Source organism: Echinops telfairi, unplaced genomic scaffold (genome assembly GCF_000313985.2).
Source record: "Echinops telfairi isolate 266 unplaced genomic scaffold, ASM31398v2 ScPeMD7_7457;HRSCAF=8495, whole genome shotgun sequence".
In the NCBI taxonomy this organism is placed as follows: Eukaryota; Metazoa; Chordata; class Mammalia; order Afrosoricida; family Tenrecidae; genus Echinops; species Echinops telfairi.
In genome coordinates this window covers 38,559,331-38,576,168 of record NW_022111357.1, presented here as the reverse complement: position 1 = coordinate 38,576,168, position 16,838 = coordinate 38,559,331, and the positions used below count along the sequence as shown (strand labels likewise).

At 46.6% G+C, this 16,838-nt stretch overlaps 1 protein-coding gene and 1 pseudogene across 1 annotated transcript in view; both read right to left on the bottom strand.

Annotated features, from left to right (window-relative positions):
- DNAJC11 (DnaJ heat shock protein family (Hsp40) member C11) overlaps nt 1–16,838 on the bottom strand; it is a 61,036-nt gene that overhangs the window by 33,384 nt on the left and 10,814 nt on the right. Inside the window, exons 2-3 of the mRNA XM_004705194.2 lie at nt 6,331–6,460; nt 3,405–3,478 (exon numbers count right to left, since the gene is read on the bottom strand). Coding sequence (XP_004705251.1) covers nt 3,405–3,478; nt 6,331–6,460 — 204 coding nt within the window. The remainder of the gene's footprint in view (nt 1–3,404; nt 3,479–6,330; nt 6,461–16,838) is intronic.
- LOC105978852 lies at nt 4,375–5,783 on the bottom strand (annotated as a pseudogene).

Here is a 16,838-nt window from a genome sequence, read left to right as displayed (position 1 = left end):
AAGGACACTGCAATCCCGTGGTTTGCCCACATGCACTACAAGCACTTGCTGCTGCTGGCGTTTTAGGTGTGCTACTACTTTTCCTGTTGTTGCTGCTGTTTTGTGTGGGATACTACTGCAATTAGTACTGGTGAACCTACAACAGCAACTTTTTGAAGAATGAAGTAGTAATTAAAGGGGAAAAAACTAAAAAGCTTCCCCTTCAGTTACTAATTATGTAGTTCAATGTAGAATGATTTTAGACAATCATTTCGTTAGTCTTCATATACTCCAAAAAATAATACATTTAAGCAATTTACGCAACTATATGATAGAGGGGGTTTCAAAAATTCATGGAAAAACCCAATTATCTTTCAATTTTACTTTTCTAGGAACTTTCTGAAGGCTCCCTTGCATGATTCTTCGATTAAAATGGATACCTGACATGACTATGGCTTCTTTATCGTCAGGTACGGGAGGTGGCTCATGGGGTAGGGAGTGACAACACCATGAGTTACCACGCTGGGTGACACCACTGGTCCTAACAATGTCCTTCACCCTTCACTGATGACCCAGATGCTTCCTGTAACAAATATGCAGTGAACAGATACACCTTTCAGCAACTGGAAAAGTTTAATAGACTAAAAATACTGGCAACAGCAGGAAGGGAATACAGCTCCCCCCCCCCTGGAGTGTTAGCGATTACAGACGTGGGAGAAGGCTCATATTAAACAATCCATCCAGCTCCAGGATTCCCTCGAAGGGATGGGGAAGCCAGATCCATAAAATGAGCTGGAGTTCAGGAAGACTTTTCCTTTATAGTGTAAATGATGGGTTCAATTTTCCTATGGTATGCTAAGACACTGATCCACCTCGGAGTAAATGTCTGGGGAGGTATCTCCAAGTAGTCTTCACTGAAGGCATCTTAATCTTGCAGTGAAGGCTTAGCATCAAGATTAAAACACACACACACACACACACACACACACACACACACACACACACACGAATGAAAGAAAAAACAAGCCCGTTCTGATGGACGAGAACCCGACTTCCTGGAAGCAGTTTACTAAAAAACAAGAAGGTGAAAGTGTAACCAAAGATGCCCTCCTCATCTACGACTTCCTACGGTTTCAGACTCACCACCCATGCCCGTCGGGGGCAGTGTGTGTGTGTGACTTCGGTTCGGCAGCAGGAACTTGAGAACGACCTTGCTAGGAAGATTCTGAGTTGGGAACATGCTGCTGGGCGTTAGGATGCCAGACTTTCAGGGGAGCAATAGGTGGTATAGATTCAAATGTGGCTCCTGAAACATAACGCTGAAGCCCTGTTAACACCGTGAATGTGACCTTTGGAAACAGGGCTTGTGCAGATGTAATTATTTGAATTGGCACAAGGCCTAATGGAGTCTGGAGGGCTCTAACAGGACTAGTGTCCTTATGAAGAGAGAGAGACAGGTGCAGAGGGGGAAATGGCCACCTGAAGGTGGAGGCAGAGGTGGGAGTGATGGGATGCTGCCACCAACCAAGGACTGCCTGAGCCACCCGAAGCTGCAGAGGCCAGCAAGGAGAACGTGGCTCCTGCAACCCCTGGATGTTGGACGCTGGCCTCTGGAGCTGTCTGTCAGTTGGCTGTGGTAATGAGGCACGTCGTTTGTGAACCCTGTGACAGCAGCGCCAGACCACACACACAGGGCCTCAGCTGTCAGTGACCAGTCTGCTGCCGTCCACAACGAAGCACAAACAATGCAGCTTTACGGTGGCAGGTAAAACACCAGGAGAAGCGGAAACAAAGCACAATTCTGCTTTCCTTTTTGGAGGAGAAACTGCTAAGCTATTAACCGTACCACTTTGCTACACTGAATGAACGTGACAGGAGGCACTGCGCATTTCATCACGCCAGAGGCCACACAACCAAATGCTTGCTAGCTCCAGACAGGGCACGTCAATGAGCGAAGTGCTGAGTGGCACTAGGGAGTGGTGGGGACCCGGACAAACGGCACAGCCTTGTCGGAAGGGCAGTGGCTCCGTAGATAGAGTTGAGTGCTGACTCCTGACCGAAGGCTGGATTTCATGCACAATCTCCCAACTTTGAAAAGGAAATTCATCATGTGGGGTAATTTAAACATGGCCATAGGTTCCATATGGTCCACGAGCCACCAATATTAAGCAGTCGTGGGAAAGGGAATGGAATCCATTTACCATATATACTCGAGTATAAGCCGAGTTTCCCCAGCACATTTTAATGCAATTTTTGTAGTAAAATTAGGTGCCTTGGCTGATATTCAGGTCAGCTTATACTCGAGTATATACGGTAGTTCCTCTTCCGCTACCTACCTAAAGGCATTCATGAGGCTTGCATATTGGAATTAGTAGATGGGCATACATGCTTGAGGATCAAAAACGAAATAGAACTTTAAGGGAAATCTTAACATGATTATGCTCAATGTCAACATTAAGTCTACCAAAATTTCTTAGTCATTAGAACCAACTGAATATTAACATCTCTACACATTCCAACAGAAATTCAGAGTTTTACGACCCATTTTTGCATTTGTTTTTTCACTTGCTCTGTACATCCTCCCTTTTCAGATAATAAAATGAAAGTACAAAGCAGCCAAGTGACTTGCCCAAGGGCTTACATCTAGTCAGTGGCAAAGTGACAGAAAAAAGGAGTCTTCCAAATTTTAGCCTATTGCTCCCACAGAGCACGGCTGCCCAGGGTACTCTATGTGACAGAGTTGTTGTCTGTTTTAACTTATCATATTAGACACGATTTGCTGTGTTCTAATATCCCAACAGTCTGATGGGCTGGTGCAGCTTCACGACTCATCCTGGGGAGCCACAGGATCCGGCCATCACAAATCAGAGCTGACCCCAGGGCAGTGACCACCACCACAGTACGCAGTTGGAAGGGGGATTATGGAGCATGTAACCCAGCAGGTTTTCCCGCTGCCATTTTGTTGACCTGCACCACACTGTCCCGAGAGAACCGTTTTCTAAATGCAATTATTTAGAACCTACGAGGGAGAGAGAGGCCCAGAAGTGTGGCGGGTGGAAGGGAGGGATGTAGGCAGAGGATGGCGCCTGTGCAGACACTCTACTATCCACTCCCACCCCCAGCCCCACCCCGCTCTGCCTGCTCCCACCCCAGGCCCAGCCCTTGGCTAAAAATTACTAGTAGGTATAGCCCACCCCTCTTCCTTTTTACTTGACAGGTCAGGAAACTGAGGACCAGTTAACATGGCAGATGGTCAAGTTTAGCGAGTTAGAAAAGGGCAAAGTCAAGCCTAGAATGCAACCTCTTACGACCAAATACAAGGCAAGAAAAGGGCCGGCTCTCAAAGACGCGACCACAGCTGTGGGTGTGGGAATGGTTCTGTCTTGTTCGAAGCTTTCTGGGATACCAGATGCGCCGTTGCTTACCTCCCATCCTTCCATTTCCAGTCCTCTCTTCCCATAGATGTCATAGATGGCCCTGGTTTGGGGGTCACTGAGCACTGCAAATAAAAAACCAAACATGGTTACAAAGTTCAGCGTCCAGGCCTACCTGAGAGCTGACAACATCGCTCACAGGTCAGCCCACCTTTCTCATGCTTTCCAGTTCTTCCGAAGACCCTCTTCATTTTCATACACTGCTTTCCTTCTAACTGCTTTTCTGGTCCGAGCCACGCCCCATGGAAACGTGGGTACAAATGAGAAGAACTAGACTTGTGTCTCAGTGTCCACGTCATTTTTCACTGTAAGGCACCTGTACTGATGCTCTTTTTAAAAGTAAATCCTCTTAAAAGGAGTCAATTTCTGCCACAGTATATAAAGTGCCCATTGGCTTAAAAGAGTTCGTCGCAATTTCTAAAGAAGTTTAATGTAAAACTAGGGACAGATTCTGAAACTGGAAAAACCTGATATGCTATTTTATTACCTTATTTGTAATCTCTTCTTATTTATGAGCTCCTAAGAAAGTCTTGAGCCCCGGTCAATGCAAACGGCTAAGCGCTGGACAATTAGCTCTGAGGCTGGCAAGTAAACCCACCCAGAGGTGCCGCAGTGACAGGCCTGTCGACCAGCTTCCGAAATTCTGAAAAGGTCCCAAAGCCCTGAAGCCCCTCCGCACAGCTCAACTCCATATACCCGGGCTCTCCGGGAGTTGAGTCGTTGGTGTCTAACACGGGAGTCTACCCCGTACTGCACCTCTCTCCTTCACTTTTTTTTTTTTTTCCTTACAAGCGGAACAATTTTATTTGGTCTGGGAGGGGAGGCTGGGGCAGGCAGGGCTAGTGCCGGCCTGCGGGGGGCTTTCCCGGACATCGGGTGTTCCTCCATTCGGGTTTAGAAGAAACACCCTCATTGATGAAGTCCCCACGCAAGGCAGGCCGCGTAGTGACCGCCAGGCAGCCTGGGGGAAGGCGGTGCGCCCTAGGCCCGGCCGGGCCCCTTGGAGAGCAGGACCTGGATGTCGGGCTCGATGTCGATGGTGGGGAAGCGGCGGCTGTACCTGCGCACAGGCACACACCATCGCGGCCCACCAGGAACTTCTCGAAGTTCCAAGAGATGTCGACCAGGTGATAAGCTTGGGGTCGGTCATGAGGGAGGTGGCATCGTCGCTGGCCGCAGGCAAGGCCTCCCGGAGGAAGGCAAAGAGCGGGTGTGCATTGGCGCCGTTCACCTCGCACTTCTCAAACAGGCAGAAGTTGGGCTCGAACCCGCCGCCAGGTCGGACGTGCTTGAGGGAATTCAGAATCTCTTCGTTCTTGCTGTTCTCCTGATGCCCAAACTGGTTGCACGGGAAACCTAGCACGACCAGGCCCCGGGGGCCGAGGCGCCGCTGCAGGTCGTTCATCTGGGTGTAGTCCCGGACCGTGGTGCCTCAGAGCGACGCCACGTTCTCGATGAGCAGCACCTTGCCCTGCAGCGAGGCCAGGCTCATGAGCTCCCCGCCGGCCAGCGGGCGCGCGGAGAAGGCGTACACGGAGCCCGCGGCGGCCGCAGCGAGCAGAGCGGCGCACGTGACGCGGGGGTCGGAGAGGCGCGGAGAGGTCGGCAAGAGCAACGAAGCCTCTCCTTCACCTATAAGTCATTTTAACTATGACACACAACGCCTGTCACCACGGTGCTGACCACGTTGCCTGCAGTGCCTCAGAAGGAGCTCTCAATAAGGGCACGGGCTATTCAAAGGGTAGCCAAGTCAATGTTAGTGAAGTTCACGGTAGTTATCCCGCTCCCTACTCTGCCAATTTCTGCTCAAGACCTTTTCATCTACCCCGCCCCCCATGAGACTTCCCATATATTTTTAGGCCTAATTAAAAAGTGATATAAATGATTCTATCCATATTCAAATCTAATGGGGAAGAAAGAAATGCTGACCGCTGGAAATCATGGGAGCCAAACTTCTTCCGTTAATCTCTAGGATTTCATAAGGAGTTATTTATTCACTGCTTCACTCTCGTCTCCCTCCAGGCCCACACTGGAGGCCAGTTTGCTGCCGCAGCACTTCCACAATCACCGGCGGCCTTTTTCTCTTAACTCTTCCCCAAATCTCCAAACCCACACTAACAAGCTGTGCGGATAATTCCGAGATGGCAGTGAAGTTCACCCGGCCACTCAAGACAACAGCATGTGACCAAAGAAGCGGGCTTCTGGTCAAGACCCCCCTGCAAGTGGCTGTCCCTCTGACCAGAGTGAAATGAGGTCATGGAAGGGTGGTCCCCACACCCTCTACCCCAGCTTGATTTTGCTTGTCATGAACATCTCACTTTTCGGTATAAAGTGAAATACAGAATATGCCTTCACATCTACTGGACACATGTTGATCTCCCTACTCTCTCAGAGGACCCTGTCAGTAGCACACACAAACCACCTTCTTTATTTATCTCTGAGGATTCTCTCTTGTCTTCACATGGTCCCTGGGTTTTATGAACATCCAACTTGTGTGTAGCCCTTTGTTACAAACCAACCAACCTGGTGAAGCCCGCTCTATTAGAAATTTGAGGTAAACATAATGGTCTGTAATAACGCACAGTTTGGTACTTTGCAGTGCACACAGAACCATTATTATTAGTTCTGTATTATTAGGTTAAAGATGTTCTAATAGGTCTGGAAGTACATCTTTAACGTTCCTCTAATGCATACAAGGTATATAATATACTATAAACTAATACTACAAATACGTATCTAACAGTAGATATCAATTGTACCTATCTGTTCCAACTTACATACAAATTTGATTTAAAGACAAACTTAGGGATGGAACTAATTTATAATCCAGGCACTTCCTGCATGCTATAAATCAGGGCTCTGAGAAATTGAGTATCTGCTTGTAGGGTGCTTCTACGCAGTCCAGCCCTGCACTGACCTTCATAAGCCTGATGAACAAGGTTAAATAGGCGTTCTGCTTGTAACTTCAGCTCCGGGTCTCTGTGTTTGTCGGGGTGGTACAGCATACACAGTCTCCGGTAGGCAGATTTCAGCTCTTCACAAGTGGCCTATGGAAAGAAAAGTCCCATTAGACACCAGTCGGTGCGTCTTCAACCTTAGCACGACCAGAAGTGGGCTCAACACGGGGCTCCCCTTAGCCACATCGCCACAGGTCTGCTCTCTAGATACAGGATGTCACGAAGCTGGGCCTTATTACCTCATAGGGTTTCATCTCCCCAGTTGTTGCAGTGATTGATCATGCACATCAACAGTGACCGTGTTTTGATGGACACGGCTCCATCCTGGCCCGTGTGCTCGCAGCTTAGAGGGCCAGCACCACAGATGGCAGCCGACTCTCTCCAAAGGTGCCGGAAGAAAACCAGGTTAAGGAACACCTCCCAACACAGCTCTTGTTGGGAGGAAAAAAACACTACGTGTCACTGGACAGAAATGTCGGGGAGTTAACCTGTTTTTGACAGAGAAAGCTCAGTGCCATCAATCCTTAAATACCAAAACGGAGTCACCAAACCAGCACACATCTCCAATTCAAAGCTATAGCACCTAAGACAGGCAAAGATGCTGCTTGAAGACACTTCCCCAGCACATACAACTCTCCTGGCAGAAAAGGAGTCCACGGGAAGGGGGGAGGCACAGCCCACCAATAGCCAGGGGACAGGGAAATGGGCACTGGGTGTCTTTACCACCCAGAAGGGAGGGCGGGACTCAGTGGTAATCCTCCACCTGCCACCCAGAAGCTGCCATAAGCAGACTCCTATCGGGGTTCCGGGAAACAGTCGGCCATTTGGCCGGCCCCTCATGTCTGTTTGGGTCTCCCAAAGGCACCGTTGCATTGGCACCCTAGGGGGGGGGATTGTCAAATAAAGAGTCTTTTTATTTTGAGAGGCAATCCCACCGTGCTGACAGCGCAGCCTGTTTCTGGGTCACCCCACCCCAGGGGAAAGCAGGAGAATGCATAAGGCAGACCAACGAAGAATGGGCTCATTTGGACGGTGGTGCTGGTGGGGGCTTGTGAATGGATCACAGGTGGCCTGAAGCACGAACAAACCCGCCTTGGAAGCAGGACAGCCGGAATGCTCCCTGGAAGAGGAGAGGGCGAAAACGCTGCCTCACGTACTTTGGAAACGCTCTGAGGAAGGGTCAGTCCCTGGAGAAAGACAGCACGCTTGGTGAAACAGGAGTGGCCAGTAGAAAAGAGAAGGAGCCTCAGAGCAATGAACTGAGCTAGTGACGGCAACCATGGGTTCAAACACAGCGGTAGTGCTGAGGATGGCACAGGCCTGGCTGGGATTCCTCCTGCTGCACACCGAGTACCTGGGAGCCAGAACAGACTCACAGGGGTTACGCAGGTACTAGAAAACACAGGGAACAGACACACGCGGAGGTAAGGATTTCTGAAGAACTTCAAGAGGAAGATGATGAATTTGAGACTGGGAGATGTAGCGGTCAGCAGGCCAGTCACTCAGGGTGACCTTTTATCACCTGCCTGGTGGCTTCCTGTAGGAAGAACAGGGGGCTAGGGTGGTTGAGTTCTGGGAGCCCTTCCCAGCCACCCCCTCTTAGCCTGATTCACCCATTCAAAGAAGACTCAGCTACACTGGAGCCCCGCCCTGCTCTTCTGCACCAGGCCTCGCTTGTTGGCACAGACAGAGGTGCGCCTGCGTGCCGTGCTGCGCTGAATCCGGAGCTCCTAGAGGGTAGTTATTAGGACTCCATTGGAAAGGGGTCAAGGCTCTTGTTCACCGAGCATATTCATGCCTCCAAGGACTTCGTACATAGACTCTCCCCAATTCCAGCTCGGTCTCTGTCTCCCGTCCTCTCTCAATGCAGCCTTTGGGAATGACATTATCCAACAAGACTTGTTGGCTCGCAGTCTTCGTTCCTCCTCAGGTTAGCTGTGTGATTTACTCTGTGATAACTCACCACCCAGTGATGCAGGCTGTGGGGTCAAATGGCCTGGGCTTCCATAGTGGATCCATCACTTGACAATTTACTAAGGCGAACAGTGACACTGGGAGGTAGGCACATCTTAGAACAACCAACCCCACGAGCTCCCCAGAACAGCATCTGTCCAGTGTACAGCTCAGAGGCAGGAAGGGACAGGGAAGAATACCAATGCCAACAGGAAGAGGGAAAGCGCAGGTCCACTGTGGGGATTGCAATCAGTGTGTATATTAATTGTTCAATAGGAAACCAACTTGCCCGGTACACTTCACCCAAATTACGTTAAAAAACAAAAAGAGAGAAATGGGAACAGGGAAAACACACACACACACACACACACTTTGCTGACTGTTGGTGGGCAGGTTACTTTTCTGGGTGTTAACGTCTGTATCGTTAACCCACATCTGATCATGTGGGGTACCAGCCCCCACAATCGAATGGGTCCATGGGGCGGTCGTGTAATTGAGGGGCAAAATTAAAGAGACATCAGACAAGAGACAGACAGCATGCAAGTGTTTGCCTCTGGACAGTCATGACTTCAGGAGCCAGATCTGCGCAGAGAGAGAGAGAGAGAATATGTTTCCAACAGGTTTATTACATACACTCTAGGGGTGTGGCAGTCCCCTTAATTACAGGTAGCTACAGACCTAACAGGAAGGGGTTGTACAACAGACATATGCGTGACAGGAAGGCATACACGCAGGCCCTAGAGCAGTGGTTCTCACCCTTGCTAATGCCGCAACACTTTAATACAGTTCCTCACGTTGTGGTGACCCCCAACCATAAAATTATTTTTGTTGCTACTTCATCACTGTCAGTTTGCTACTGTTATGAATTGGGTGACCCTATGAAAGGGTCATTCGACCCCCCAAAGGGGTCGTGACCCACAGGTTGAGAACCACCGCTTTAGTGTCAAAATGACAGCCTAACCGTGGTCGTCCCTGAGTTGGCTTGTCTCCTTCAGGGGACAACCCATTACCCTTGGGTGGGACAGATAATAGGGCCTGAATGCCTTCGATGGCTGACAACCTTCAGGCAGATAACCTTTAAGCAGTTGACCTCCAAGTGTACAGTCAGACTTGCAAACAACACCTTGGGTTTGGCACAACCTGGGAAATAACTGTTCTGTTTCCCACATGATCATAACCCGCCTCTCTCAGGGATGGCACCAACATGACACGAGATCCTGTCCACACAAAGTGCTCCACAAAGGGCCAACACAGACAACGTCTACATCACAATTTATGCTAAAGCCTTTCTGCTCTTTTCAGGTCTGAAAAGTATGGAGAATGGAGTCTATCCAAGGAGAATTACTAACAGAATGACTTACACGGAGTAGCAAGTGCTGGAAGATAAACACAGAGCTGCTAAGTCAGCAGTGCAAACCCACCTGTCGCTTCTGGGGAGAAGAAGGTTGAGGCTCTTTATTCCTGTAAAGATTCACACTCTTGGAATCCCTAGGGGGCAGTTCTCTTTCGGGCTGCTGTAAGTCGGAATCAACTTGCTGGGAGAGGATTTTTTCTTCCTCTTGCTTAGGCTCTCATGGACGAGCCCCGGTGGTCCGCAGGTTAAGTGCTTGGTTGCCAACCAAAGGTCAGCGATCCCAAGTCACCAGCGGATGCACGGGCGAGCCAGGGGATCTGTTCCAGCAGAGGTTACAGATTAAAGCAGAGTCCTCACGGGTCATTATACTCTCGCCTATAGGGTCGCTTAGAATTGATTTGATGGTACACCACCACAGGGCTGCCATGAAGACGCCGTGGTGGTACAAAGGGGAAGTGCTTGGCTGCTAGAACACCGCCCCCCACCCCCAGCTCCACAGAAGAACGACCTGGAGACCTACTTCCATAAAGATCACAGCCTAGACAGAGGCATGGGTGGCTCCATGAGCCACCAGGGGTTGCTGGGTAAAAACTCACTTGACAGCAACCAACAACAATTGGAGCTAACATTCTAGGCCCCCACATGGTGCAAAAGGTTTGTGTCTGACTGCAAACCTAATGCTGAGGGTTTGAACCCACCTTGGGGTACCCTGGAAGGCTGACTTCCACAAACCCCAAAGCCTAGAACTCTACTGTGCTCAGTTCTACCCTTTAACACATGGGGCCGGCCGACGAAATTAACTTGATGGCAACGAGCAGCAAGCTATCATTACGACATTGACATAGCTTTGGCAGCGCCTATACCAAAACCAGAACATTCAGAAAGCTGCTAACTTTTAGTCCAGGAGGCTGCTTTTTTTGGGAGTCAGTTTGTGAAAACCTAATGAGCTGTATTCATACGGGAGGTGTTCTTTTCTATATAAGTACTCTCATAAAAATAGATGGCTTCCTCAAAAATATAAGGCCTAATCTCCCCAACTACAGCTCCCCCTTTCGCTTCCTCCCATAGCTTCGCCTGCCCTGCTTCCTTTCAGTGCACTACCCCCTGCCTTTGATAGTTAATTTTTTGTTATTGCTGTTGAAAACAGATACACAGCACAACCTACACTCGTTCATTAATCTCCACATGTACAATTCAGCGCCAGTGGTCCTATTCAAGTTGCATGGCCATTCTCACCCTGTGTTTCCACACTGTCCCTCCCCTAGTGACGTACACTCAGGGGCCCCTTAGGCTCTACAGATGGTGTGTCAACCGACCCCATACAGACAGGTCTCAGAAGAGCGTGCTGCGCAAGGCAAATGCAGTACACTTCTTGCCACATTCCTGAAGTGCCACCTGACCCGGGCTGCTTGTGTTCAATGAATTAATTAACAGTGACTGATGACAGACGAATAAAGTACACCTTCTCCAGGGAAGACGTTTGCTTTCACAGTGTAAAAGCAGTTAGTTTCCCCTAAACAATCAGAAATTATTTTCTTTTTGTAAGTTTTAATTGCTTTTTCTTAGTATCTGGTAAAAGTTACGAGTACCTGATAGTCTCTAGGTTGGATGCTCTTCCCTGGTTATTAAAATTAAACGAGATGACAAGAGCGACAACCTAGTTCTACAAAACCTTAATCATTATTAACAAATGGCCTAACAAAGCTAGTAAGTAACGGAAACGGGAAGTTTCATTTCAATAAATATCACATTCGAGGAAAGGTTAGATTGGGTCTTTCATCATAACAGAATAGCTAAGGTCATGGGTTCAATATTTCATAAATGATAACCTTTTATGATCATAAAAATACGGGTATTTTAATAATGTAATGACATGTCATTAAAGGTGATACCTAAAGTTATAGACTTATTTCTAAAATTCTACAATAAAATTAAGAAATACATCATACTTTAAAGAGCTCTGGTAGCAGAGTGGGCCTCGCTACGAGCTGCTAATCACAGGTCAGTGGTTCAAACCCACCGGCTTCTTTACAAGAGAAAGATGAAGCTGTCTCCTCCTGTCAAGATGGAAAGTCTCAGAAACCCAAAGGGGCAATTCTATTCTGTCTTAAAGGGCTGATATGAGCTGGAATAACTTGATGGCAGTGAATTTGGTTTCTCATGTTTTAAAAATCGCGTTTATCTCAATCTTCTGGTTTTATTTGCACTACAATATACACCTGTTAAAAATTAAACGTTTGTATGCTATAAAGTTCAAAGTAACTAGGTCCTCTAGGACCTGACAGTGGTGTTTCATGGTCTTAAATGTTTAGATTAAATGCTAGGCAACGTAAAGATGAACTTCCTATAATAAAGCTTGACCAAAAAAAAAAACGCATATAAACTGTCTTTATTGGCAGATAAAATCTATGTAGGAAATCATAAAGAAACTACCAAAAACTCCACTAAAAAGCACACAAACTCACTGCCATTGAGTCGATGCTGACTCACAGTGCCCCTATAGGATTCATCACAGTAGCAAAATTAGTTATGAAGTAGCAACGAAAACAGTGTTATGGTTGGGGGTCACCATACCATGAGGAACTGTATGAAAGGGCCGTGGCATGAGGAGGGTTTCTGAGACTGTAAATCTGTACAGGAGCAGTCTCAACTTTCTTTTGTGGAGTAGCTGGTAGTTTTGAAACACCAGTGTAACGAGTCCCGCACCTATCTCACAGTGTCACTAGGGCCCCGCATTTCTATATACTAACAGTGAACAGCTGGAGAGAGAAATTTAAAGACAGTATCATTGAGAGTACTATCAACAAAAGCAAACCACTGTTGTCATTTGCAGTCATGCTGATTCTGATTCATGGTGACCTGTGTACCTCAGAGAAGAACCGGGCACCAAAGGGCTGTCAGGATGTACCCCCAGGAAGCAGGTCACCTCTTTCGGGGAGCCGCTGGGTAGGTTCAAACCACCTCCCTTCTGGATGGTAGTCAGGCACCCAGGGACTCAAAACATGAAGTGCTTTGCAACAAATTTAGCAAGTATGTACGTTGAAACCTATAGACTGATTAAAATAAAGAAAACACGCGGACAGAAACTAAAGAAGACCTGATGTGAATTTTCCCTAAAGGGATGGTCAAATCTGACCAGCCCATTCTAAAGTTGATATAGGAAAAGCTAAAGATATGGAACAAGAAGAAACTTTGCTTTCTTAGAACAGGGAAAATAACTTTGAAACAAAATTTTGAGAGGTTACAATAATCAAAACAGTATGGTTTCCATCCTGTCCCCTCACCCAACGCCAAAGGATTTTTGACAAAGGTGCTAGGGTAACTTAATGGCGAGAAGATAGGCTTTTTAGTAAGTGGTGGCAGAAGCAGTGAACATCCACATGTAAAAAAATAAACCTTGACCATTACTTCGTATCATAAATAACAATGAACTCAAATGGAACATAGACCTAAGAAAGCTTCCAGAACGCCCAGGAGAAATCTCTGTAAACCTGAGTAGTAGGGTAACAAAAGAAAAATATGTCTGAAACCCCTATCTGATAGATGTGTATCTAGACTATATACACAGAGCCCTAACACACGAATAAGACGGAGCACCAAATAAAGATTTAAACAGAAATGTTACCACGACCAACGAACAGCCAAAGACACCCATCATTATCCCACCCCGCGGTGGTATGTGGACACATGCCAACCCTCTAAGAGAGCAGAGCTGCCCGGGGGCTTCTAGACTGTCATTCTGAGGGGAGTCTTCGCCAGGTCTCCTCTCCCTCGGAGCCCCAGGCTAGGCTGGACTCGCGGGCCTCCCCCAGCCCAGTCCTCCACCCGTACCACCAGGGCTCCTTTGAAACACCCCAAAATACCACCACCTGCCTATAAAGTGGCTAAAATTACAAAGACCAAGAATACCCAGTGTTGGTGAGGCTGTGGAGCAAAAATAAACTTTATTTTCAGTAATGCTGCCATCAGCATAAAGAGACACATGCGCTTGGCTCTTTCTGTTTAAAGCAGTTTGAGGAAATGAGTAACGTGTTAGGTTTTTTGGATAAAATTACCTTTGAAACTCTTGCTGCTTCTTATTTGAAAAAACATACATGGATAAAATGGAAAATACCATAGATAAGATGGATTTAAAAATAGAAGTTTAATTCTTCTGTTAAAACCATTTCCCTCTATACAGTAGAAACCTGTATTTGCTGAGCCATTTGCTGAAGTCCTCCATGCTACAGTTTCCTGACTAAAACAGACCACCGACCTTTCTCTAGACTTGAATTTTTCTCTTTACTCTGCACGTGTATCATGCATCTTTGAACTGAAGCTTGATGGGAGGATTTGAACTGCCAGCGTGAATTAGTTCATTCATGCTTTGTTTTTTTATCTCTATATTTTAAATGTGGCAAAATTCACCTAAAAGTTGCCCTTTTAACCATTTTCGGTGGTACAATTTGATGGTGTCAAGTATATCCACGCTTGTATAACTAACTACTATCTATTTCCAGATCTTGCTAGCCTAACAGAAGTTCTATACCTATCAAACAGTAACTCCTCACGCCAACTCCTACCCTAGTTCCCGGTGACATTTATTCCACTTGTACTTGTCTTTACACATTTGCTTGTTCTTGATACCTTCTCATATAAGTGGAACCATACAACATATATACTTTTTTGTTTGTTTGTTTGTTTTTTTTTAACATTTTATTAGGGGCTCATACAACTGTTATCCCAATCCATACACACATCAATTGTGTAAAGCGCATTTGTACATTGTTTCTCAAAACATTTTCTCTCCATTTAAACCCCCGACATTAGGTCCTCATTTTCCCCCTCCCTCCCCGCTCCCCCCTCCCGCATGAGCCCTTGATAAGTTTACAAATGGGTATTCATATATACTTTTGTATCGCTTATTTCACATCCAATAATGCCTTCAAAGCATAAGCTAATTTTGTAATCTGAGTTTTTCACTTAAAAATCTATTTTCCCCACCGTGTGTGTGAAAATGGTTGACCAGCACCCCCAAATGTGACCACACTTATATATCTATTAAAATTTCCCAAAGGCTACAGGAAAGAGGTCTAGAGTTAGATGGTGCACATATCCAAGATTACGCTTTTGAAAATAATTTTCCAAAACGGTTAAAGGACATATATTTGAAGCTTCCAGTTTATTTTCGTAAACTCCTCTCAGAAAGTGTTTACTAGTTAATGATCCTAACCTTACAAGGGGGCTTTGAAAAGTTTGTAGAAAAATGGAATAAAAGCAGAATTTTCCCATGGGCTCTTTGAAGCTCACTTGAAGAAGATGCTTCTGCTGCTATTCGTAGTCTGTAAATGAATCCTAATTTAGAACGTTATCTTTTCATTGGGGGATTCCGTTCTCGCCCACTCTCTCCTGTCCCTCTTCTCCCTTGATTGTTACCACAATACATTTCGGTTAAGTCACTATACAAATGGAATCCTATAGCCACACTTCTTGCCTTAAACAAAGTTTGATCTTTCCTGGAAGAGCGGCTTCAGTGTTTCTCTATTTGCTTTGGTGTTCTGTGTATCTAGTGCCATTCTTACTTCCTCATCAGACTTCTAACAGCCCTCTCCCAATCCAAACACAAGTAGTCTGTCAATCCTATTGTCTCTCTAGAGCGCTCCGCACTGCACTGGCTGCTAACCCTGAAGGAAAAGCCTGCCCCTGGATTTCTTGGTACCGCCTTGCAGGGAATCCCTTTGTCTCCCTAGGTTGGAGGGCCTCTTTTCTATAGCCTGTCTTTCTCTTGGCTCTCTTTCTTCTTGTGAAGCAGCTCAATCTCCAGAAGTTTACTTTGTGGCGAGAGGGAAGGGGGGGGGATGATCTTTGAATATTTCAATATCTTCTTATTATCTTTGGTAAACAGTTGGCCGAGTAGAAAACTGGGTAGGAAACCACGGTTCCTCGGGTCCTGGTCCATTGCCTTCAGGCTTACAAGACTGCCGGTGAAGCGTCAGTCTCTTATGACTCCCAAAGCGTTCATGACCCGAGACTGCTCTTCGGATGCTTCTAGGGCTTCCTCTTTAGCCTGCAATTTCCCTTATATGGACCTTGTGCAAGATACTTGATTGGTCCTTTTTCTCTAAAATCTCACCATTGTTAATTATGGAAAAATGTCTTACATCACTATGGTGTACCTTAGTCTTCAAAGTGGCAACCTTTGAAGAGCAAGTGGGGAGGGGCACGAGACACCCTGGGGTGCAGTGGCATTGAAGTGCTTTAGCCTGGAGGTGACATCACTGCTACTCACAGCCCACAGGCTGAAACTAGTCACACAGCCACACTCACCTGCAAGGGAACCAGGGAGTGCAACCCTGCCACACACCAGGCAAGCAAAGAGTTAGTAATGTTTGCCGTACAGCTACCACGGCGATGATATTTAATTCAATACTTAGAAGACTTAACAGAGCGTGCAAGTAACAACTTAATAATACCTCATAGTTACATTCATTTTAGGAACAGTTAAGCCACCAGGGTTTTTGCTGCTGAAGCCTGTAATTTCAACCTCAAACTCACAGGCTTTGTCGACAGTACTGAGTTTCAGCAACTAAATCCCCACAAACTCTATTCTACTGGATGTTGGGAAGTTGCCTAATTACCACAATTGAAGATTCATTACTGTCCATATGTTCCACAATAATCTGATTGAAATAAACCACATCAGCTAATAAAAACCTGTAATTTTTTATGATACTTGGTACTCATACAATTGAAAGGAAAAAGCCGATTCCAGAGCTAATTAACAGCAAGACGCAAGGCTGCTTTGTGCTGAGTAAGAGCTGTTTCCCGGGGAGAAAGGATGCTCCATCGTATTTGGTGTCATTTAGTAGACACTGATTACACTACAACACCGAGCCCCTCACTCACTAAGAGCTAAAAGCAACTACTGAGTTGGGCTTGGTAAAAATGCCCCCATTAATTCTGCAAAGCCTCCACGGATGCCGCCCGAAGCTTCATACAATGAGATCCCACTCAGAACACACAGCCCTCCTATATTGTGATGTCATTTTGCCTGCTTAGCACATCCTGTATTTTTGTCATTTGTACATGGGACCCCTCTGCAAAGAGTAATCAAGGCCACCAGTGTACCTTGACACCCCACCACCACACACACACACACACACACACACACACACACACACA